General features: G+C 46.7%; 1 protein-coding gene across 1 annotated transcript in view; it reads left to right on the top strand.

Annotated features, from left to right (window-relative positions):
- Positions 1-23,532, top strand: part of gpr157 (G protein-coupled receptor 157) — a 36,994-nt gene extending 13,462 nt beyond the window's left edge. Inside the window, 3 exon segments of the mRNA XM_078425161.1 lie at positions 1,113-1,326; positions 16,838-17,032; positions 20,696-23,532. Coding sequence (XP_078281287.1) covers positions 1,113-1,326; positions 16,838-17,032; positions 20,696-20,863 — 577 coding nt within the window. The 3' untranslated portion in view covers positions 20,864-23,532.
- Positions 23,533-23,852: the final 320 nt, after the last annotated feature.

The raw sequence follows: 23,852 nt of genomic DNA on the forward strand, positions 1-23,852 counted from the left end.
TCCCACTTCTGTCAGTTTAGTTTTGTTTAGAGATACAGTGTGGAAACAGGCCCTTTGGCCCTCCGGGCCTGTGCCGACCAGCGATCCTCGTATTCTACTATAGGGACAATAATTTTTTTACCAAAGCCAAATTAACCTACCAACCTGTATGTCTTTGGAGTGTGGGAAGAAATCGGAGCTCCCGGAGAAAACTCATGGGGTCACAGGGAGAACGTACAAACTCCACACAGACAGCACCTGCTGTTAGGATCGAACCCGGGTCTCTGGCGCTGTAAGGCAGCAACTCTACCTCCGCACCACTGTGTCACGTGTGGGGAATGTCGCTGTGACCATCTATGCCAATCCCTCTTCCCCGGGTCAGGAGAGCAGTGCATCTGTGGATTAGATGGAATGTGTTCATCCACTCCTAATGGACATTGATTCTGTATTGAATGAAGGGGTGACGGTGGTGCAGGGGTAGAGTTGCTGCCTTACAGCGCCAGAGACCCGGGTTCGATCCTGACCGCAGGTGCTGTCTGTACGGGGTTTGCACGTTCTCTCTGTGACTGTGTGGATTATCTCCGGTTTCCTCCCACATTCCAAAGACGTACTGGTTTATATGTTAATTGGCTTGGTATAATTGTAAATTTTTAGATTTAGATTTAGAGATACAGCGCGGAAACAGGCCCTTCGGCCCACCGGGTCCGCGCCGCCCAGCGATCCCCGCACATGAACACTATCCCACACACACTAGGGACAATTTTTTTTAACATTTGCCCAGCCAATTAACCTACATACCTGTACGTCTTTGGAGTGTGGGAGGAAACCGAAGATCTCGGAGAAAACCCACGCAGGTCACGGGGAGAACGTACAAACTCCATACAGTCGGCGCCCGTAGTCAGGATCGAACCTGAGTCTCCAGCGCTGCATTCGCTGTAAGGCAGCAACTCTACCGCTGCGCCACTGTGCCGCCCAAATTGTCCCTAGTGTGTGCAGAATAGAGTTAGTGTGCGGGGATCGCTGGTCGGTGCAGACTCAGTGGGCCGAAGGGCCTGTTTCCGCGCTGTGTCTCTAAGCCTAAACTATGGCATGTATGAATTCATTCACATCGCTTTGTTTTTTTTCCGCAACAGTTGGCTCGTGCCTTTGGTCATCACCGTGGCTGCAGTCAGCCTGCAGAAGATAGGCTACGATGCCTCTGAAGTGTCGGTGGGCTGGTGCTGGGTCAGCATCGAGGCAGAAGACAACGTCTTGTGGATGCTCTTGACGGGCAAAATCTGGGAATTTGTGGCCTACATCACCCTGCCAATACTCTACATCCTCATCAAGAAGCACATCTACAGAGCGGTAAGAGGGAAGACTGTTGTCTTATTCCAGTCAGGGTTCCTAAAGAATGAAGGTTGTCTTTCGATAAATAAGTGTGTCGATTCTACTCGGTTCAAGCCAGAAAGAGCAGGATTAGGCCATTCGGCCCATCTTGTGTACTCCAGCATTCAATCATGGCTGATCTATCTTCCCTCTCAACCCTATTCTCCCTGCCTTGTCCCTATAACCTTTAACACCCTTCCTAATCAGGAATTGTTCAGTTTTTGCAGTCAAAACCCACTGACTTGGCCTCCACAGCCATCCGTGGCAAAGAATTCCACAGATTCACCACCCTCTGACTAAAGAAATCCCTCCTCATCTCCTTACGAACGGTACATCTTTGAGGCTGCGCTCTCTGTTCATAGACTCTTCCACTAGTGGAAACATTCTCTCTGCATCCACTCTCTCAAGCCCAGTGCCTTCAAACGCTCATTAAACGTTAACCCAATCGTCTCCGGAATCGTTCCCGTGAACCTCCTATGGAACCCTCTCCAACACCAGAACATCCCTCCTCGGATGTGGGGGCCACAGTTGCCAGATACATCGCTGTCTCATCCGTCCAGCTGATTGATGGTTCTTGTCTTGTGGATTCCCAGCTGTTGGAGAAATTAGTCAATAGCCATCCGTCCCCCTCTGTGACTGATTACTCTTCTTGTGCAAAGATGTAACAGGGCAGATGTGGGTGCTTTGCAGAGTGTGCAGAAGAGGTTTACTAGTATGCTGCTTGGATTCGAGAGTATTACCTGCAAGGAGAGGTTGGACAAACTTGGATTGTTTTGTCTGGAACATTGGAGGCTGAGGGTAGACCTGATAGAAGTGCAAGCATAACTATGAGAGCGATAGATAGGGTAGACAGTCAGAACCTTTTTCCCAGGGTAGAAATGTCAAGGGCGAGAGGGCATAGCTTTAAGGTGAGAGGAGGGGATGTACAGGGCTAGTTTAGTGGGTGCCTGGAATGTGCTGCCAGGAGTGATAGTGGAGGCAGATACAATGGAGCATTTACATAGGCACATGGATAGGAATGATGTGCAGGCCGAGGAGATGAGTGTAACCTGGCATCATGCTTGGCACTGACATTGTGGACCGAACGACCTGTTCCTATCCTGATCTGTTCTATGTGTAGCAAGGCTCTCTTTTAATTGCAAGATTGCGTTTTTTCAGTACTTTTATTCCTCTAGATTGTGATTGTTGAAAAACCATCTCAAAACTTTTTGCCCAAATTAGCACCTTTCACGAGTCTTTATTTTGGGGATGGATTTGAAAATTGGATTTGAGACCTCAGCTGAAGTACAGCACCTCATATTTCGCCTGGGCAGTTTGCAGCCCAGTGGTATGAACATCGACTTCTCCAACTTTAGATAGTTCCTCTGTCCCTCTCTTCCCCTCCTCCTTCCCAGATCTCCCTCTATCTTCCTGTCTCCACCTATATCCTTCTTTTGTCCCGCCCCCCTGACATCAGTCTGAAGAAGGGTCTCGACCCGAAACGTCACCCATTCCTTCTCTCCCGAGATGCTGCCTGACCTGCTGAGTTACTCCAGCATTTTGTGAATAAATACCTTCGATTTGTACCAGCATCTGCAGTTATTTTCTTATAGTACCATGTTCTGGTTGCCATTTCATATAATGGACGTGTGCCTGCTGGAGAGAGTGTGTAAAAAATAAAATGGTAGATGAGGAATAGCAGAGATGAGGTTATACTTATCAAGAAAGTATGAGCAAGTGTGGTCCCTTCTCTTAGAGATGAGGAGGGGAGTCACACAGCGTGCAAACAGGCCCTTCAGCCCAACTTCCCTGATCCCTGGGATGGCGGGACTGTCATATGGGGAAAGATTGCAAAGACTAATAGACAATAGGTGCAGGAGTAGGCCATTCGGCCCTTCGAGCCAGCACCGCCATTCAATGTGATCATGGCTGATCATTCTCAATCAGTACCCCGTTCCTGCCTTCTCCCCATACCACTTGACACCGCTATCCTTAAGAGCTCTATCTAGCTCTCTCTTGAATGTATTCAGAGAATTGGCCTCCACTGCCCTCTGAGGCAGAGAATTCCAGATTCACAACTCTCTGACTGAAAAAGTTTTTCCTCATCTCAGTTTTAAATGGCCTACCCCTTATTCTTAAACTGTGGCCCCTGGTTCTGGACTACACCAACATTGGGAACATGTTTCCTGCCTCTAATGTGTCCAACCCCTTAATAATCTTATACGTTTCGATAAGATCCCCTCTCATCCTTCTAAATTCCAGTGTATACAAGCCTAGTCGCTCCAGTCTTTCAACATGACAGTCCCGCCCTTCCGGGAATTAACCTAGTAAACCTACGCTGCACGCCCTCAATAGCAAGAATATCCTTCCTCAAATTTGGAGACCAAAACTGCACACAGTACTCCAGGTGCGGTCTCACTAGGGCCCTGTACAACTGCAGAAGGACCTCTTTGCTCCTATACTCAACTCCTCTTGTTAAGAAGGCCAACATTCCATTGGCTTTCTTCACTGCCTGCTGTACCTGCATGCTCCTTTCAGTGACTGATGCACTAGGACACCCAGATCACGTTGTACGTCCCCTTTTCCTAACTTGACACCATTCAGATAATAATCTGCCTTCCTATTCTTACCACCAAAGTGGATAACCTCACACTTATCCACATTAAACTGCATCTGCCAAGCATCCGCCCACACACAACCTGTCCAAGTCATAGGAATACTAAGCTTGTATTCACTGGAGTTTAGATGGATGAGAGGGGATCTTATAGAGACATAAAATTATAAAAGGACTGGACAAGCTAGATGCAGGAAAAATGTTCCCAATGTTGGGGGAATCCAGAACCAGGGGCCACAGTCTTAGAATAAAGGGGAGGCCATTTAAAACTGAGGTGGGAAGGAACTTTTTCACCCAGAGGGCAGTGGAGGCCAGGTCACTGGAAGAATTTAAGAGAGTCAGATAGAGCTCTGGGGGCTAGTGGAATCAGGGGATACGGGGAGAAGTTGGGCACAGGTTACTGATTGTAGACGATCAGCCATGATCTCAATGAATGGCGGTGCTGGCTCGAAGGGCCGAATGGCCTCCTCCTGCACCTATTTTCTTTGTTTCTAACTTGCCCACACTGTCCAATATATCCATTTACACTCGTCCCACCTGCCTGCGTTTGGCCCGTATCCCTCTAAATCTGTTATATCCCTGTACCTGCCTAAATGTTTCTTAAACGGCACGATGGTACCTGTGTACATTAATTAGTGTATTCGATTTTTTTTTGGAAGTTTCTGAAAAGTTGTTGAGGCATCGTGAATGTTACCGTGGGTGGGTGAAGCGAAAATAAGCAACAAAAAGGGAATTTGGGGAGTTCACCCCTGCTTAGTGAGAATGGAGAAGTTGTACCACAGGGGCTGTTCCTCATGGATAACTTGGTGAGAAAAAGGAATGGGGGATTTTTGTGGTACTTGGATGGGAAGTTCAATGAGTGGAATATTTTATTTGCATAGAATTGGTCAAAGAGTGGAAGATCTTTTTTAGTTTGACAGATTGTTACCAGTAAATCCTGGACTGCATCCTCGCAGATGGTCAGAGATGCGTTAATATCTTGGATGAGACTTATCTAAGTTGGCGGTAATACAGGGCGAGGTGGGGTAGTGAGCTGTGAGGAAAGGGAAAAAAGTCTGAAGAAGGGTCTCGACCCGAAACGTCACCCATTCCTTCTCTCCTGAGATGCTGCCTGACCTGCTGAGTTACTCCAGCATTTTGTGAAAAAAATACCTTCGATTTGTACCGACATCTGCAGTTATTTTCTTACACTAAGTGTGAGTTGTTGCTCTTTTGAAGGTTGAATGCAGTAAGGGGAGAGTGCTCTGAGTGCACAATTAATGGCAAGATCCTTGACAACATTGATGTGCAGAGGGATCATGGAGTCCAAGTTCATAGCTCGCTGAAGATGACAGAACTGGTAGATAGTGGTATTGAAGGCAGATGGTATGTTTGCCTTCATTGCTGGGGACATTGAATATAAGAGTCAGAAAGGCATGATGATGCAGCCCGATAAGACTGACTAGGCTGCATTTGGAGTATATACAACTGCATTTGAAGTTGGATAAACTTGGATTACTTTCTGTGGAACATCTGAGGTTGAGGGGAGACTTGGGTATAAAAATATAAAAGAAATATGAGAGGCATAAATAGGGTAGACAGTCAGAACCTTTTTTCCCCAGGGTGGAAATGTTCAACACTAAGAGGGCATAACTATAAGGCGGGAGGGGGACAAGTTTGATGCAGATATGCATGGTGAGTTTTTTTACACAGTGATGGTAGGCTGGAACGCGTTGCCTGGGGTGGTGGTGGAGGCAGATATAATTGTGCTGTTTAAGAGCCATTTAGATAGGCACATGAAAGCGCGAGGAATAGAGGGATATGGATCATGTACAGGCAAGATCAGGTTAATTTAACTTGGCATCTAGTACCTCACAAACATTGTGGGCCGAAGGGCCGTTCCTGTGCTGTATTGTTCTGCGTCTCCGTTACTGACTTTGATTCCAGATTTTTTTTTATTTTTTATTTTTTATTTTTTTTTTTGTTTTTTTGGAAGTAAGCACATTACATTTTAATGGTTCCTTTTTACAGGTGCCAAGAATTATTAAAACATTATTTGTACAACTTCCTTTTTAAAAAGAAATGAGAAAGAAAGAAGTAGTGAAGAGTAAAGAATAAATTAGTGAGTATCGAGTGAAAAAAAAAAAAAAAAAAAAAAAAAAAAGGAAATGTGCAAAAGTAAAGCAGAGAGGAGATTCTCCCACGCAACCAATCGATGTTTTTTTTTGTTTTTTTTTAATATTCTTAATCAATTTTCAGTCTGCGTCTCCGTTACTGACTTTGATTCCAGATTTAATGGCATGAATTGTAATTTTCTTACTACGTTGTAGGATTTGTTTCAATCTCCAGACGAACAATCCAGACCCAATAACCCAGCGTTCCAACACCAATTTGTAACAGAGAAATTTCGAGAGAGCGAGAGAGAGTGGGATGAAGATTAGGGTCATGGAGCACAACAGTCAAATTGGCTGTTGACACAAGGGACTGCAGGTGCTGGAATCTTTCATAGAACGCCAAGTGCTGGAGGAACTCAGCGAGTCGGGCAGCCTCTGGTGGTCATGGATAGGTGATGTTTTGGGTTGTGACCCTTCTTCAAATTGGCTGTGCTTGTTGTAAGATTTCTCTTGTCACCCACAGTCACTTCTGGTTGGAAATAAGTAACTGCAGATGCTGGTTTAGAAAGAAAGGGACTGGAAAAGTGCTGGAGTAACTCGGTGTCGGGCAGCATCTGTGGAGCAAATGGACAGGCGATGTTTTGGGTTGGCCTTCTTCTGAGTCTGAGACACCCTGATGTGCAGGCTTAAAGCATTGTCAAGTGTGTTTTGTTGTCATGTGTCTCACATGCACACACGTGGAAAAAGACAAAACCAATATCCTCAAGTCTATGGCTGTTGGGAAGCACCTGTCCCTGAACCTGGACGTTAGTTTTCAGTCTTGTATATCTTCCCGATGACAGGGGTGGTGATATGAGTGTGTGGCTAGGGTTGTGTGGGTCTCTGATGATGCCGGCTGCCTTTTTGAGGCAGCGATTCTGGTAAATCCCTTCGATGGTGGGGAGATCAGTACCCGTGATGGACTGGGCAGAGTTCATCACTTTATGCAGTCTTCTTCGTTTTTGGGCGTTCATGCGAGCCAGGCCCTGGTGCAACGGTTGGGTACGGAGACTGCGGTGTGGCCCAGCGTGAAGCATGGTGAGATTTGACTATCAGAAGGCAGCCGAGCTTATTGCTGCTAATTGCAGTCCTATCTAGTAGTGCAGGATGTCGTGAGAAATGATGCTTACTGAATGTCCATATGATTAAACATTGCCTTTAAGGATCTTCCAGAGAGGTTTATAGCCAGAAATACTTCCAAAAAGTGGCCACTTGTGCATTGTGAGAAGTGGCAGTCCATTTGTTCTCAACAAACAGAAAGGTGATAATGAGCAGATCATCTAATTTAGTGATATTGACCAAGGCATAAATATTAACTAGGCTATCCAGGATGACTTTACTGGTTGTCTTGGGTGTTGTAAGATCCACTTGGGACTCAACATTTTAATTCTCTTTTGATTAATTAAAGCCTAGTATAGACCCAAGTTTAGTGAGTGCAAGGCGATCTGCAGGATTCAATGTTTAATAACGTTGTAAGTGACTATGTAGAGACTTGTAAATGGAAATGGGGCTGTCAATATACGAACACATGTCAAACGGAATGTAAGAATGCATTGCTTTATTGCAAAATGAGTACACTGACATTTTGGTATTGGTTTAGTATTGTCACGTGCACCAAGATACAGTGAAAATTCTTTGTTGGTGTCTTATCCAGTTCAATCATACCATAAAAACCTGGAGTAACTCAGCGGGACAGGCAGCGTCTCGAGAGAAGGAATGGGTGACGTTTCGGGTTGAGAAGGGTCTCGACCCGAAACGTTGCCCATTTCTTCTCTCCAGAGACGCTGCCTGTCCCACTGAGTTACTCCAGCTTTTTGTGTCTATCTTTGGTTTAGACCAGCAGCTGAAGTTCCTTCCTACGTAGGTATCACAAAATGCTGGAGTAACTCAGCAGGTCAGACAACATGTAGGAGAGAGGGAATGAGTGACGTTTCGGGTCGAGACCCTTCTTCAGACCCTTTACCTTATGGGCCTCCTCCAGTGCCACAGTGAGTCCCACCGGAAATTGGAGGAACAGCACCTCATATTTCGCCTGGGCAGCTTGCAGCCCAGTGGTATGAACATTGACTTCTCCAACTTTTGATAGTTCCTCTGTCCCTCTCTTCCCCTCCCCCTTCCCAGATCTCCCACTGTCTTCCTGTCTCCTCCTATATCCTTCCTTTGTCCCGCCCCCCTGACATCAGTCTGAAGAAGGGTCTCGACCCGAAACGTCACCCATTCCTTCTTTCCAGAGATGCTGCCTGACCTGCTGAGTTACTCCAGCATTTTGTGATACCTTCGATTTGTACCAGCATATGCAGTTATTTTCCTACTTCCTTCCTACATAAATCATACTATACATGGGTGCATTCAAGCTGTACACAAGGACAGTGGATAGGGCAAAGAGCATAATGCCAGAGTGCAGAATATAGTGTACAGTTACTGAATAAGTCTGCAAAGAGATCGGATGGAAAATAGGGATTACACGTATGGGAAGACCTTAGTTTGATGAAAGCAGTTAAGAAAGTGTTCCTGAATCTGGTGGTTTGTGCTTTCAAGCTTTTGTATCATTTAATGTTAATCCTTGCAGAAAGTGACTGCATTTGTATAGCTACTCTGGCAGCCCCTTCTACAATGACTCACAGCCAATGATTTAAAAAAAAAATGTTGTCACTATCAGGATGCATCGCAGGTTAGCTTGGGAACAAGACCGCAAGAAATTGCAGCGAAATGTGGACGTAGCCCAGACCATCACACAAACCAACCTCCCTTCCATTGACTCCATTTATACCTCGCGCTGCCTCGGCAAGGCCAGTAGCATTATTAAAGGACGTTCTTTTAGAAAGGAGGTGAGGAGGAATTTCTTTAGTCGGTGGGTGGTGGAGCTATGGAATTCTTTACCACAGAAGGCCGTGGAGGCAGTCAGTGGATATATTTAAGGCAGATATGGATAGATTCTTGATCAGTACGGGTGTCAGAGGTTATGGGAATAAGGCAGGAAAATAGGGTTAGGAGGGAGAGGTGATTGAATGGCAGAACAGACTTGATGGGCCGAATGGCCTAATTCTACTCCTATAGACATTTCAGTTGCTCCTCTGGTCCCTATTGAATCCATTCCCACCCCCCCCCCCCCCCCCCCTCCCCTTACCTTAAACCCATGTCTTCTGGTTCTTGGGTATTTATTCACAAAATGCTGGAGTAACTCAGCAGGTCAGGCAGCATCTCGGGAGAGAAGGAATGGGTGACGTTTCGGGTCGAGACCCTTCTTCAGACTGACCAGACTTCTTCAGTCTGACCCGAAACGTCACCCATTCCTTCTCTCCCGAGATGCTGCCTGACCTGCTGAGTTACTCCAGCATTTTGTGAATAAATACCTTCGATTTGTACCAGCATCTGCAGTTATTTTCTTATCCTCTGGTTCTTGATTCCCCTACTCTGGCTGAAAGACTGCACATTCACCCTTTCTATTCACTGTGTCCATCCCAGTAATTCAGTTGATGCCGTTCTGAGGAACAGAATTCCAGGGGTTCATTATTCACGGAGAAGGCATTCTTTATCTCAGCCTTAAATAAATGACATATTATTCTGAAACTGCTCCACCTTCCAAATTCCCGCACAAGGATAACATTGTTGCAGCATCTGCCCTCAATCTTGTACATCACGTAATGTATGAAGAAGAGTTCCAACCCGAAAAGTTACCTGTTCCTTTTCTCCAGGGTTGTGGGTGTATGGAACAAGCTGCCAGAGGAGGTAGTTGAGGCTGGGACTATCCCAACGTTTAAGAAACAGTTAGACAGGTACATGGATAGGGCAGGTTTGGAGGGATGTGGACCAAGCGCAGGCAGGTGGGACTAGTGTAGCTGGGACATGTTGGCCGGTGTGGACAAGTTGGGCCGAAGGGCATGTTTCCACACTGTATCACTCTATGACTCTAACTTGCTGGGCCATTTCAGGAGGTAATGACTTTGCTGTTTGTTGTGGACTTTGGAGATCATTGTGAATTCTCACAGCAATTCATTAGTTACTAGCTTTTTATTCCAGCTTTTTATTTTAAAACAGGCAAATTATTTTGCCTAAACTAATACCAGGCCTTCTACAGGGATAATCTGTGGGAAATACTCTTCTGTTAAAGCTGCTAATTGAGTGGTCACATGTAATGGAACAAGTTGTTTCATTCTTTCAAATACCCAATTATGTACAATCTTAATCCTTGGGGTTCAGATGGAATTAGGCAAATGCTGAGACTTGTTTGTGGAGGAAAGGTTGACCTGATTAAAGTGAAGCAGATAGTAAACTCGGATCAGCTGTTCGCTTCATTTCAACGGACTGCTGCAACTTCACAATGTTGATCTTTTCCACCGTGAACAAAAGGCCCTTTATTTAGACGTTGGCTGTGGTTCATTGGGCGCAGTCCAAACATTGTCCCTTAGTCATTGCCGACACATTCCTGATGATTATCGCACTGCTCTTGTAAGAGCCTGCCTTGTCTGAATTGGATGCCGTCTCTCCCAAGATTAGAACAGTGACTATCTGTCGAGAGTTGCTCTGGAACATCACAAGACTGCGATGTGGCATTGGGCCAGATTGTCAAAATAGCCACTCGCCCTTGACTCCACTGGTTCTGCCATACTCCCGACTGAGTTCAGCAAGGTGTCCTACAGCGCAATGTCCTCCACGCTACTCAGTATTCATTGGTATATCGTTGGGGCAAGGGGAAGGAGGGAGGTCAACTGACCGTGCCGATGAAATGTGTGGGTAGGAAGGCTGGAGTAACTCGGCTGGTCAGACGGCATCCCTGGAGAAATGGAATTAGTGACGTTTTGGGTCGGGACCCTTTGAGTCATAGAGGGATGCAGTGTGGAAACAGGCCCTTCGGCCCAACTTGTCCACACCGGCCAACATGTCCCAGCTCCACTAGTCCCACCTGCCTGTGTTTGGTCCATATCCCTTCAAACTTGTCCTATCCATGTACCTGTCTAACTGTTTCTTAAACTTTGGGATAGTCCCAGCCCTAAACTACCTCCTCTGGCAGCTTGTCCCATACACCCACCACCCTTTGTGTGGAAAAGGTTACCCCCTCAGATTCCTATTAAATTTTTTTCCCCTTCACCTTAAACCAATGTCCTCTGGTCCTAGATTCACCAATTCTGGGCAAGAGACTCTGTGCGTCTACCCCTTCTTCAGACTGAGAGTCAGGGGAAAGGAAAACAAAAGATATGGACGGTAGTACAGATGAACAAATGAATGAAAGATATGCAAAAAATGTAACGATAATAAAGGGAACGGTAGATTGTTAGCTGTGAGCTAGGTGGAATGAGTTCGACAGATGATGAAACTCACCAGGGCTCCAGCTTTTTATGACCATGTTGATGATGTTACTTCCTTGGTTTCACACGTGATTGCCATGGAAACCCTTTATCCCTGGCTGTGTCCCGTCGGAGAGTGCGGTGGCCTTGTGCTGGCTCATCCCCACCCCACTGTGGTACGCCGATGGGAAACAACACTCTGTTTCCATCCTCTGGGACGAAGTTGGCACAAGGGATAATGTTTTGGGTTTCATTGTTGGGCGGCACAGTAGCGCAACTGTTAGAACAGCGGCTTCGCGGCGCCAGAGAACCGGGTTCGATCCTGACCTCGGATGCTGTCTGTGTGCAGTTTGCACATTCTATCCAGGACTGTGTGGGTTTCCTCCGGGTGCTCCTGTTTCCTCCTACATCCCAGAAGTATGCCGGTTTGCAGGTTATTAGTTTCTATATTGCCCATTAGGGTGCAGGGAATGGATTATAAAGCAGGACTACATAGAACCCCTGTGAGCGGGTGATCGATGGTCCGTGTGGAGTCAGTGGGCCGAAGGGCCCGTTTCCATGCTGTATCTTTTAATCAGTTCCATTTTTTACATCCAAGTCAACCTAATAATAGAAGTATTACAGGAGCACTGTTATGGGTTGACTGGCATCTGCTAGCCAGGAACAAAACGTCACCCGTTCCTTCTCTCCAGAGATGCTGTCTGTCCTGCTAAGTTGCTCCAGCATTTTTGTCTCTCTCTCTTCGGTGTAAACCAGCATCTGCAGTTCCATCCTCCACAAGGTTAAGAGCCTGCAGTTAACCCCTAAAAGCTGTGGGATGGATGACCTCCAACCTCTGGCCTTGGGTCAAAGGATGAACCAGTAAATGCTCCTGAATCAATGGCGAGCAAGAATGGTTTGGTTTGATTCAATCGTTGAAAGGCATTGTTGGTGTTCGAGGAAGGAACTTTGACTCCCTGTTGTTGACTTCTAATCATAAGATCATAAGTGATGGGAGTAGATTTGGTCCATTCGGCTCATCAAGTCTATCATGGCTGATCCATCTTTCCCCCCTCACCCCATTCTCCTTCTCCCCATAACCTCTGACACCCATACCAATCAGGAATCTATCTATCTCTGCCTTAAATATATCCACTGACTTTGCCTCCACAGCAAAGAATTACACAGATTCACCACCCTCTGACGAAATAAATTCTTCCTCATTTCCTTCCTGAAAGAACGTTCTTTAATTCTGACGCTATGACCTCTAGTCCTAGACTCTCCCACTAGTGGAAACATCCTCTCACATCCACTCTATCCAAGCCTAGCTTTTGCTTTGGCGATGAAGGCATGTCAATTTTGGAGGTAATAGTGTAGGAAAATAACAGCAGATGCTGGTACAAATCGAAGGTATCACAAAATGCTGGAGTAACTCAGCAGGTCAGGCAGCATCTCTGGAAAGAAGGAATGGGTGACGTTTCAGGTCGAGACACTTCTTCAGACTGATGTCAGGGGAGGGGGCGGGACAAAGATAGAATGTAGTTGGAGACATGAAGACTAGTGGGAGAACTGGGAAGGAGGAGGGGAAAGAGAGGGACAGAGGAACTATCTGAAGTTGGAGAAATAAAGTTAGAGAGTACCTCTCTTTCCCCCTCCCCCTTCCCAGTTTCCCACTGTCTTCCTGTCTCCAACTACATCCTATCTTTGTCCCGCCCCCTCCCCTGACATCAGTCTGAAGAAGGGTCTCGACCTGCCAACGTCACCCATTCCTTCTCTCCTGAGATGCTGCCTGACCTGTTCAGTTACTCCAGCATTTTGTGATACCTTGGAGGTAGCAGTAGTAGTTATTGTTGTTCAACCTGTTGAAAGTAGTTCTTGGCCGAAACCTATTTTCCATGCATCGTAGAGAGCCCACGTGATTATTCCCTGGGTCACAGCTCCGGGAAGTGAAGCATCCCAGAGGTAGTTTTCCCCTTCTGTGCAAGAGCAAGTTTGTCCTCGGCACCTGCTGTAATGTTCCCAGGACATGGTGGTATACGGCAGAGAAACAAACCATTTAGTCCATCCACACAAACACACTTCTGGAGCAACTCAGCAGGTCAGGCGGCATTTGTGGAGGGAAATAGATAGATGACTTTTCGGACAGGACAAAGATCCTGACCTGGTAGTATCTATATGCTAAAACTCTCGTTTGTTATCTTGTTTGTGACTGAACTTCAGCCAAAACGGTACACGAAAGCGCGGCAATTTTAGGCCCACCTTACTCGCCATTGTCACTTTAGTGATAATGCAAGTCGTTTTATTGAAATCGGTGTTATATGTTTTAAGTTATTCACATTTTAAAGTTTAAAAGGAGGGGAGGGGGAGGGGAGGAGGAAGGGGGGAGTGGGGGGGGATGGGAGAGGGGAGTGGGGTTTGAGGAGAGAGGGGAGGGGGGGGAGGATAGGGTGCTGCACCAATGCAGGAGAGGTTTGGGCCCAACGGGTCCACTTTGTCTAGTAATATATAAAATTACAAGAGGTATAGATAGTATTTATTCACAAAATGCTGCAGTAACTCAGCAGGTCAGGCAGCATCTCAGGAGAGAAGGAATGGGTGACGTTTTGGGTCGAGACCCTTCTTCAGGGTAGACAGTCTGAACCTTCTTCTGGAAAGGTCAAGAACTGGATGCAGGAAAAATGTTCCCCATGTTGGGGGAAGTCCAGAACCAGGGGTCACGGTTTAAGCATTAGGGGTTGGTCATTTAGGACTGAGATGAGGATTTTTTTTTTCACCCAGAGAGTTGTGAATCTGTGGAATTCTCTGCCACAGAAGACAGTGAAAGCCAATTCACTGGATGTTTTCAAGAGAGAGTTAGATTTAGCTCTTGGTGCTAAAGGAATCAAGGGATTATGGGGGAAAATGCCGGAATGGGGTACAATCAGCCATGATCATATTGAATGGCGGTGCTGGCTCAAAGGGCTGAATGGCCTCCTCCTGCATCTATTTGCTATGTTTCTAGAGGGCAAAGCTCTTGGGTGAGAAGGGTTAAGTTTAAAGGAGATTTTTATACAGAACAAGGTGAGTTCCTGGAACACGCTGCCAGAGGTGGTGGTGGTGGAGGCCGCTATGATAGTGGCATTAAAGAGGCTGCATGATAGGCACCTGGATATGCAGGGAACGCAGGGACATGGATTACGTGCAGGCAGGGGAGATTAGTTGGACTTGGCTTCATGTTCAGCACGGGCATTGTGGCCATGTTCCTGTGCTGTTCTTGCGGCCATGTTCCTGTTCTATGACCCAGAAACATTGTATGTTCATTTTCCTCCACTGATGCTGGCTGACCTGCTGAGTTCTTCCAGCAGTTGGGTTTTTTTTTTGTTGCTCAAGATTCCAGCCTCTGCAGTGTCTGGTGCCCACATTTGGTCCAACCAGTTACCATTGGCACTGATGCTCCCCTCTAGTTTTCTTTGACTATTACACTGCTGACTCCCTCACTGTGACCTTCCTGCTCTTGCGACGCTCAGCCTCTCCATGAATGCACGATCAATGGTGTTGCATTGGTCACGTGTGCAACTACGCAGTGACATTCCCTTTTGCATGTTTGCATACACATGCAGGCGCCGCCATGTTTTGGCGCCATGTCCAAAGTCCGGTCCACCCTCTCTCTTGGTCTACTGGAGCGGGTGCCCGATCCTGGAAAGCCCCAGGCTCCTGCAGGGCCTATGTTAAAGTTCCGGCCTTGTAACAAACAGACAACCACGCAAAGAATCGACTTAAAGCACAAAAAGTTTTCCTACTTTCACCAAGGTGGGAGTGGCAGGACCATAGCAAGTATAATCACAATACTTGGCGGTCCCGGGCACCCACTCAAAGAATCAGCAGAATGAAGGTGACAATGCAGAGTCCACAAACAGATGTCTTTACCATATAGGGGAATTGTCTTTCTCCAAGTTAGCTGTCTGGGCTTAACTTTTGCAGTACACATTCCAGTGTTCCTGCCACTGGCCATGTACACAGTTTAGGCAATTATCACATTCTATTAGCCACATTTTCTTTAGTCAAGTATCCCAACAACCTCTGCAAGGCTAGGTAGCCAACTTTATCACCTCCTTCGACTGGATCAGCCCGCAAACCCATGTCCCTCTCCTCGCCCAGCCTTTGTTATTCTATTCACAAAATGCTGGAGTAACTCAGCAGGTCAGGCAGTATGAACATCGACATCTCCAACTTTAGATAGTTCTTCTGTCCCTCTCTTCCCCTCCTCCTTCCCAGATCTCTCTCTATCTTCCTGTCTCCACCTATATCCTTCCTTTGTCCCGCCCCCCCTGACATCAGTCTGAAGAAGGGTCTCGACCCGAAACGTCACCCATTCCTTCTCTCCCGAGATGCTGCCTGACCCGCTGAGTTACTCCAGCATTTTGTGAATAAATACCTTCGGAGAGAAGGAATGATCACTATTGATCACAACCTACTGTGGCAAGGAGACCTAGATTCCCCACCACTTACTGGTTGAAGAGCTTCCCTTTGACCCATCTATTGGAAACATTAAACCTAATTCTATTTCTTCAGAAGCCAATTGACCACCTGAGTTTTTCTAGCATTTCCTGTATTTATCTCAAATTACCAGCATCTATCGTATTTAAATGTTTTATTGTTGGATTTCTCGATTGCCCCCCTTTCTTGTCACTCGGTCGGACTGACTCTTTCTCCCAGTGGCCATTAGTATTTTTGACTGGGTTTAGTTTTGTCCATCCTTGCCTGTTGTGTGTGAGTGTATGTCAAGATAAAGCTTGGAAACGGGCTCTTCAGCCCTCCGAGACCACGCTGAACATCGATCAGCCTTTCACACTCGTTCAATCTTACCCCCTCTTTCTCATCCACTCCCTGCACACTAGACGCAATTTACAGAGGCCGATTAACCTACAAACCCGCATGTCTCACCCACATTCCGGACGCCCAACTGCATCTGTGATGAGTCTAAAGAAGGATCCCGACCCATATCGTCGCCTATCCCATGTTCTCCAGAGATGATGCTTGATTAGGAGCTGTGGATGTGAAAGTCGACAAAAAAAAAATCATAAGTCACAAAATGTTGGAGTAACTTAGCCGGTCAGGCAGCATCCCTGGAGGATGGGTGACGTTTTGGGTTGAGACCCTGCTTCAGATTGGCATTCCAGCATCTCCACTATGGTGATCTCGGGGTACTGATTGAGAATGATCAGCCATGATCACATTGAATGGCGGTGCTGGCTCGAAGGGCCGAATGGCCTACTCCTGCACCTATTGTCTATTGTGACCGTAAAGAGTATGAAGATAATTCCCAATCCGAAACGTCATCTATCCAAGTTCTCCTGGGATGCTGCCTGACCCGCTGAGTTACTCCGTGTCTTTCCTCGGTAAACCAGCAGTTCCTTGTTTCTCCAAAGTTCTTGAATCTATCCGCAGCCATTTGTTCTTCACTGTGCGCCAGAACCTCCCTCCGGTGGAAATGATGTGCCGTTTATCTTTCTGTTTCTCAGCATGAAGCCTTGTCGGAGTATCGGCCGATCCTCACTAGTAGTTCCAGTCATCACTCCAGGTCTTCGATTGCGGATCGCAAGCTGACCCTTATACCCATCATATTCATCCTCCTGAGAATGTGGAGCACAGTGAGGTTTATACTAATGCTCTACAACTCCGATGCTGTGCAGAATCGGATCCTGGTAATGCTACATGTAAGTACAGCGGCCCCTACAAGTCCCTTCTTGTGTGATATGCACTATAATCTTTTGCAGTCATTTTCTTTCCACTGTCTTGTAAACTTTGTATGTCATTTATGCATAATTTCTGTTTTGTGCGTTAGAATCATAGAAACATAGAAAGTAGGTGCAGGAGTAGGCCAATCGGCCCTTCGAGCCAGCACCGCCATTCAATAGGATCATGACTGATCATCCAGAATCAGTACCCTGTTCTTGCTTTTTGGACCATATCCATTGATCCCGTTAGCCCTGAGAGTTATATCTAACTCTCCCTTGTATACATCCAGTGAATTGGCCTCCACTGCCTTCTGTGGCAGAGAATTCCACAGATTCACAACTATCTGGGTGAAAAAGTTTTTCCTCATCTCAGTCCTATATGGCCCACCCCTTATTCTTAAACTGTGATCCTGGTTCTGGACTCCCCCAACATCAGGAACATTTTTCCTGCATCTAGCCTGTCCAATCCCTTAAGAATTGTATATGTTTCTATAAGATCCCCTCTCATCCTTCTAAATTCCAGTGGATGCAAGCCCAGTCGACCCATTCTTTCATCATATGTCAGTCCCGCCATCCTGGGAATTAACCTGGTGAACCTACGCTGCACTCCCTCAATAGCAAGAAAGTCCTTCCTCAAATTAGGAGACCAAATCTGCGCACAATACTCCAGGTGAGGTCTCACCAGGGCCCTGGACAACTGCAGCAAAACCTCCTTGCCCTTATACTCAAATCCTTTTGTTATGAAGGCCATCAGGCTATTTGTTTTTTTCTCTGCCTGCTGCACCTGCATGCTTACTTTCAGTTGTGTTATATGTATCTGTGTGCCTGTGATGCTGTTGCAAACAAGATTGTCATTGCACCTGAACCTCACCACACTTGTGCACATGACAGTAAACCCGACCTGACTTGCCTTGATAATTATCGCTGTGTATCAAGTTGGCAGCCTTCTCCGATTCACAATGTCATCAGTTTAAGCTACACTCTTAACCCTGAACATGTTCTATTAGTCGGTCAACAGGTAAATGACTAATTTTAAAAGAGAAGACAAGTTCGGGGCAACTTTTTAACGGAGAGATTGGTTGCCTGGAATGCCCTGTCAGGGGCGGAGGCAGATATAGCAGTGGCATTTAATAGACTACTATTAGATAGGCACGTGGATATGCAGGGTCTGAAGAAGGGCCTCAAGCCGAAGCGTCACCCATTCCTTTTCTCCAGAGATGCTGCCTGCCCCGCTGAGTAACTCCAGCATTTTGGAAATGAAGGATATGGATCGGGTCCAGGCAGAGATGAGTTTAACGGCATTGTGTTTGGCACGGATATTGTGGGCCGAAGGGCCTGTTCCTGTGCTGGGTTGTTACGTTTTCCCGGTGAGAGTAGTGTCCCTGGATCGGTGAGACCGAGCCCTGGCTGTTTATCAGTAACTGCCGTCAAGGCTGGAGCTTCTGTTTTGTTAGCGTGGATCACAGAGCAGTCATTGTGGGCTGGCCTGCCATTAGTTGCCTGAGGTAGCATTGTGAGTCACATACCCTTCCCACGAGTGCCCTGTCAACAAAGATGGGGGGAAAAAAAATCTGTTTTTGTATAATTTCATGTGATGTTCGACAGGGAATGTTTATTTTCTTCCTGAGGGGTGAGGAAAAAAACCTCGAGTTGAGCAGAGGGGGATAGAATTATCAGTTAAAAATAAACACGAATCTGAAGAAGGGTCTCGACCTGAAATGTCACCCATTCCTTCTCTCCAGAGATGCTGCCTGGCCCGCTGAGTTACTGCAGCTTTTTGTGTCTATTTTAAAACATTGGACTAAAGGCATAAGGGCGTGTGGCTATGATCTGGAGCCCACTGTTTGTGAGTGGGTTGGAAACAGAATCAATCTGTGCCTTGGAAGAAGAGTAGGTATTTTGGAGAAGAGAATGTAAAGTAAACCCTCACACTAATGGACCTCTATATTGTGGGTTTTGGTTATGGCGGACGAGGGCTCCCGTTGTATTGCCTCTCCCACCCCCCCCCCCCCCCCCCCCCACTTCCGTCAGGTGACACAGTGATCTGGTGCAGAGAGAGCGAGCAGCATGAAGGTGGCATGAGTACCGGGACCGTCCCGGCTCACCGCTTGTGGCGGTTCCTGGACTGTGAATTACTGCTTGGAGTTCCCCCCCACCCCCCAAATCTCCTCAATGCCATGTATCTTCCCTTCCCCCAGGCCTTGGGTTAAACATTACTCCCCTCACTCAGTTATAGCGGACGATCGGCAATAATGGACACCATTCTCCTCCCCCCTGCCTGTGGTCTGTTATTTAGACAATAGACAATAGGTGCAGGAGGAGGCCATTCGGCCCTTCGAGCCAGCACCGCCATTCAATGTGATCATGGCTGATCATTCTCAATCAGTACCCCGTTCTTGCCTTCTCCCCATACCCCCTGACTCCGCTATCCTTAAGAGCTCTATCTAGCTCTCTCTTGAATGCATTCAGAGAATTGGCCTCCACTGCCTTCTGAGGCAGAGAATTCCACAGATTCACAACTCTCAGATTCCTCATCTCAGTTCTAAATGGCCTACCCCTTATTCTTAAACTGTGGCCCCTTGTTCTGGACTCCCCCAACATTGGGAACATGTTTCCTGCTTCTAACGTGTCCAACCCCTTAATAATCTTATACGTTTCGATAAGATCTCCTCTCATCCTTCTAAATTCCAGTGTATACAAGCCGAGTCGCTCCAGTCTTTCAACATATGATAGTCCCGCCATTCCGGGAATTAACCTAGTAAACCTACGCTGCACGCCCTCAATAGCAAGAATATCCTTCCTCAAATTTGGAGACCAAAACTGCATACAGTACTCCAGGTGCGGTCTCACTAGGGCCCTGTACAACTGCAGAAGGACCTCTTTGCTCCTATATTGTGACCATTTGTGAGGGTTTACTCTATCAGGCTCTGGGGAATGAAGCTGATGAGATTATTACTGTATAAAGAGCTAGCATAGACGATGGACAAAAATAGCCTCCATAATTGCCACAGAGATCCTGTTCCATGCTTCACTGCTCAGTGGATCAAACAGCATTTTTGGAAATGAATTGGCGTATTATTTCACAACATAATTAAAGCAAGTTTGCAGGCAATACAGAAGAAGATGGCGTCTCGGATGGAAAGCAAAGTCCTCCCTGTGACCGCGTGGGTTTCCACCGTGTTCTTCGGTGTTCTCAATGACGTGCGGGTTTGTAGGTTAATTGGCCTCTGTAAATCGCCCCTGTGTGTAGAGGGAGTGGATGAGAAAGTGGAATAACATAGAACTAGTGTGAGCGGGTGATCGATGGTTGGCGTGGACTCGGTGGCCAAAGGGCCTGTTTCCATGCTGCATCCTTAAACTAAACACTGGCCTGGGGTGAAGGGGCAGAGTGTGGGCAGCAGGTGGAGCTGAATTATTGAGTGTCTGTTAAACTTCCATCTATGCAGCATCTCTGGGGGTATTGCAATGCACAATGCAACAACTGATTTTCAAACTGCAGCCATTGTTGGAATGCAAGGCGTGAGCTACTGTCAGTGACTGGGAAACTGCAGTGTACCGAACCAGGGATTGAATGATTGCGACTGTGTATTTCTGCGCAGCATCCTGACCGTTTTGTTTTTCTCTGTGTCTTCCACCCACCAGGGGATAGGAAACACCTTTCAGGGTGCAGCCAATTGCATTATCTTCGTCCTCTGCACCGAAGCCTTTCGGTCGCGGCTGGTGTCTGGTCTCTGCGGCTGCTGCAAGCGTGACTCCGATCCGGTGCCCTGCAAGGCCACGCTGAACCAATGCGAGGAGGTGCAGCCGTGATTGCCCGCGCGCAAACCTCCGCACAAAAACACTCTGCAAGGGCACTGGAGCTGCCCTACTTTCAACGGCTTCAAAGAAGGCCGTGGCGCGACACACGCTGCACTCCAGTGGTGAGGAGGGCCTTGCCTCACTTGCCAGTCTTTGCTGATGGAGGATGGATGTTTTCAAGGTGCTTTCAGTGGAATGCCCTGGCCATGCCCAGTTCACCAGCCCTGCAGACAATTGAACAGGGAACTGAAACAGGAAGGTTCCAGAACCACAGTGCCTGCTGCTCCGTTTAAAATCAGTTCTGCTGTCCTTAAATTTAAGTATTGCATTCTGTAAAGAAACTTTCACTGCACCATTTAGGCTTCCTCCTCCCTCTCCCTCTTGCTCTCCTCCTTTCTTTTCTCTCTCACTCTCCCTTCTATTCTTGCTCTCCCCCCCCCCCTTTATCTTTTTGGTCCTCCTCTCCCCTGTTGCTCTCCCTTTCTCTCGCTCTCCCTCTCCCATCTGACTCCCTCCCCCTCTTCTCTCTCTCGCTCTCCCTCTCCCCTCTGACTCCCTCCCCCTCTTCTCTCTCTCGCTCTCCCTCTCCCCTCTGACTCCCTCCCCCTCTTCTCTCTCTCGCTCTCCCTCTCCCCTCTGACTCCCTCCCCCTCTTCTCTCTCTCGCTCTCCCTCTCCCATCTGACTCCCTCCCCCTCTTCTCTCTCTCGCTCTCCCTCTCCCCTCTGACTCCCTCTTCTCTCTCTCTCGCTCTCCTATTCTTTCCCTCTCCCCCGTTTTCTCTTTCTCTTGCTCTCCCCATTTCTCTCTCTCTCTCTCTCTCTCTCTCTCTCTCTCTCTCTCTCTCTCTCTCTCTCTCTCTCTCTCTCTCTCTCTCTCTCTCTCTCTCTCTCTCTCTCTCTCTCTCCCTCCCTCTCTTCCTCCCCCCCCCCTGCCCCAAATCAATCTCTTATCACGCTGATGTGTGAGTTGTGATTCCTGTCAGTATGCACTACTAGTTATTCTGGTAAATGCTGGTTACTGGGGTTATGCAGCTGGCTGTAATTCCCAGCTCATCTTAACCGGTTTAGAAGTCACTAATTTGCTTACATAATCCTGGATTTGAACTGCCTTGTCTCTTGGCTCCTGCAAGAATCTCGGGAAGTAATTGGGCAATGTTATCCGCTGTGGTTCCTTGCTCAACACTGGTGTCTCTCTAAAGCTAATGTGGGATCCTGGATGGAGCTGTGTTGCATCTGATTCAACCTCCAGCGGTTTATTAATAACAAGAGACAGGAGGAGCCTAGGCTGACAATTTCCTGCTCGTAGTGTCAGTACTGATGCAAGATGCTTTACGCACTTTGAAATTATCTTCCTAAAGCATTTCCCCATCTCGATTATTATTTTTTTTAAATTATGTTTGATTTATTTCCTACACTCACAGCTTTCAGCTTCGGGCAGATGCTCAATGTTGAATTTATCTTGCCTCAAATAAACTGTCGTGTTTGCCTTAATCAAAGATCTTCATAAATCCAAGACTCTTTTGCCTTCGAAACCACTTTGAGCAGTTTGTTTTTCAGCAACCCGTCTTTTCATCTAATGCTGAAGGATCCAACCACTCTCTTTGGAAGTATTTATTGACTTGTATTTCAGTTGTCCTTGTGGGAATGTGAAACAAAATTCAAGGATGTGGGTGGAGAGGGGAGGGCAAATAGATTTTAACAAGGCATTGAATATGATCATGTTCTGGGAGCTTGAGTTGCATAGACATGACCCCTACCAAATGGTGGAAACTGTGACTTGCTTTTGACCAATTTGCTTTGAATTGAACAGTGAGCATTGGCTGCAACATGGATCCCCTTCAGAGATAGACACAAAGTGCTGGAGTAACTCAGTGGGTCAGGCAGCATCTCTGGAGAGAAAGGGCAGGTGACATTCTTCAGACCTTCATCACTCACCCATCCTTTTTCCCCCAGAGATGCTGCCTGACCTGCTGTGTTACTCGAGCACTTTGTGTCTATCTTCGGTGTAAACCAGCATCTGCAGTTCCTTGCAACACATGGATCCACTTCAGCAATTTATAATCTGAAATCACAGTAATTGGACCTAAATTAAGTGAGCAAGATTGGTCTATCCCAACTCATTGTTCATTCTGACGTTGTATAAGGAAAGTGTCTTTTACACTTCACCATTTTCAAATCCTTTTGTTTAGTTTTATTCTTAAGCAATGTGTCGGTCTTTGTACAATCGGTGTGAAAGTCAATAGACTTTCAATAGCGACACTCCATTGTGGTGACAGGTTATTTACTTTGGGTTTCCTGCTAGAGAAAGGGAGAAACAGACAGGACATCCTGAATATCAGTTACTTTACGACTCACTGGCTAATGGCTTTTGTTCCCTGGAAAATAATAGAGTGGTTCACACTCGTATTAAGTGACATTTGATTCTCAAAAGAAGTGTTATACACTGCCATAGGCAAACCCATTAGCTCATCTAGGCTATTCTGTTACATATTTCATTAAAAGGATTTTGTAAGTGGGTTTTCTAAATTTGTGTAACCTGTTACTCCACCTGAATGTAGCACTGAGCAAGTACTCCACCATACTTTGTAAATCCAGACCTATTTTCTCACTAGGTTTGAGCATAGATTTTGTCTCTATGGCAGAAGTATGTATTGTCTTTGCCAATAGTAATAAAGTATGTTTGCTAGACTACATGTTTTGTCTTCATTTTGGGTTAGTGAAACATCACAACATTACAAAAGTTTTTTAAATGTAAACTTGCGTTTTCTTTTGGACCAGCTTGTCAACTACTTTAATAAGGGCGGCACGGTAGCGCAGCAGTAGAGTTGCTGCTTTACAGCGAATGCAGCACCGGAGACTCAGGTTCGATCCTGACTACGGGTGCTGCACTGTAAGGAGTTTGTACGTTCTCCCCGTGACCTGCGTGGGTTTTCTCCGAGATCTTCGGTTTCCTCCCACACTCCAAAGACGTACAGGTTTGTAGGTTAATTGGCTGGGTAA

This window comes from Rhinoraja longicauda, chromosome 30 (assembly GCF_053455715.1).
Source record: "Rhinoraja longicauda isolate Sanriku21f chromosome 30, sRhiLon1.1, whole genome shotgun sequence".
Classification (NCBI taxonomy): domain Eukaryota; kingdom Metazoa; phylum Chordata; class Chondrichthyes; order Rajiformes; family Arhynchobatidae; genus Rhinoraja; species Rhinoraja longicauda.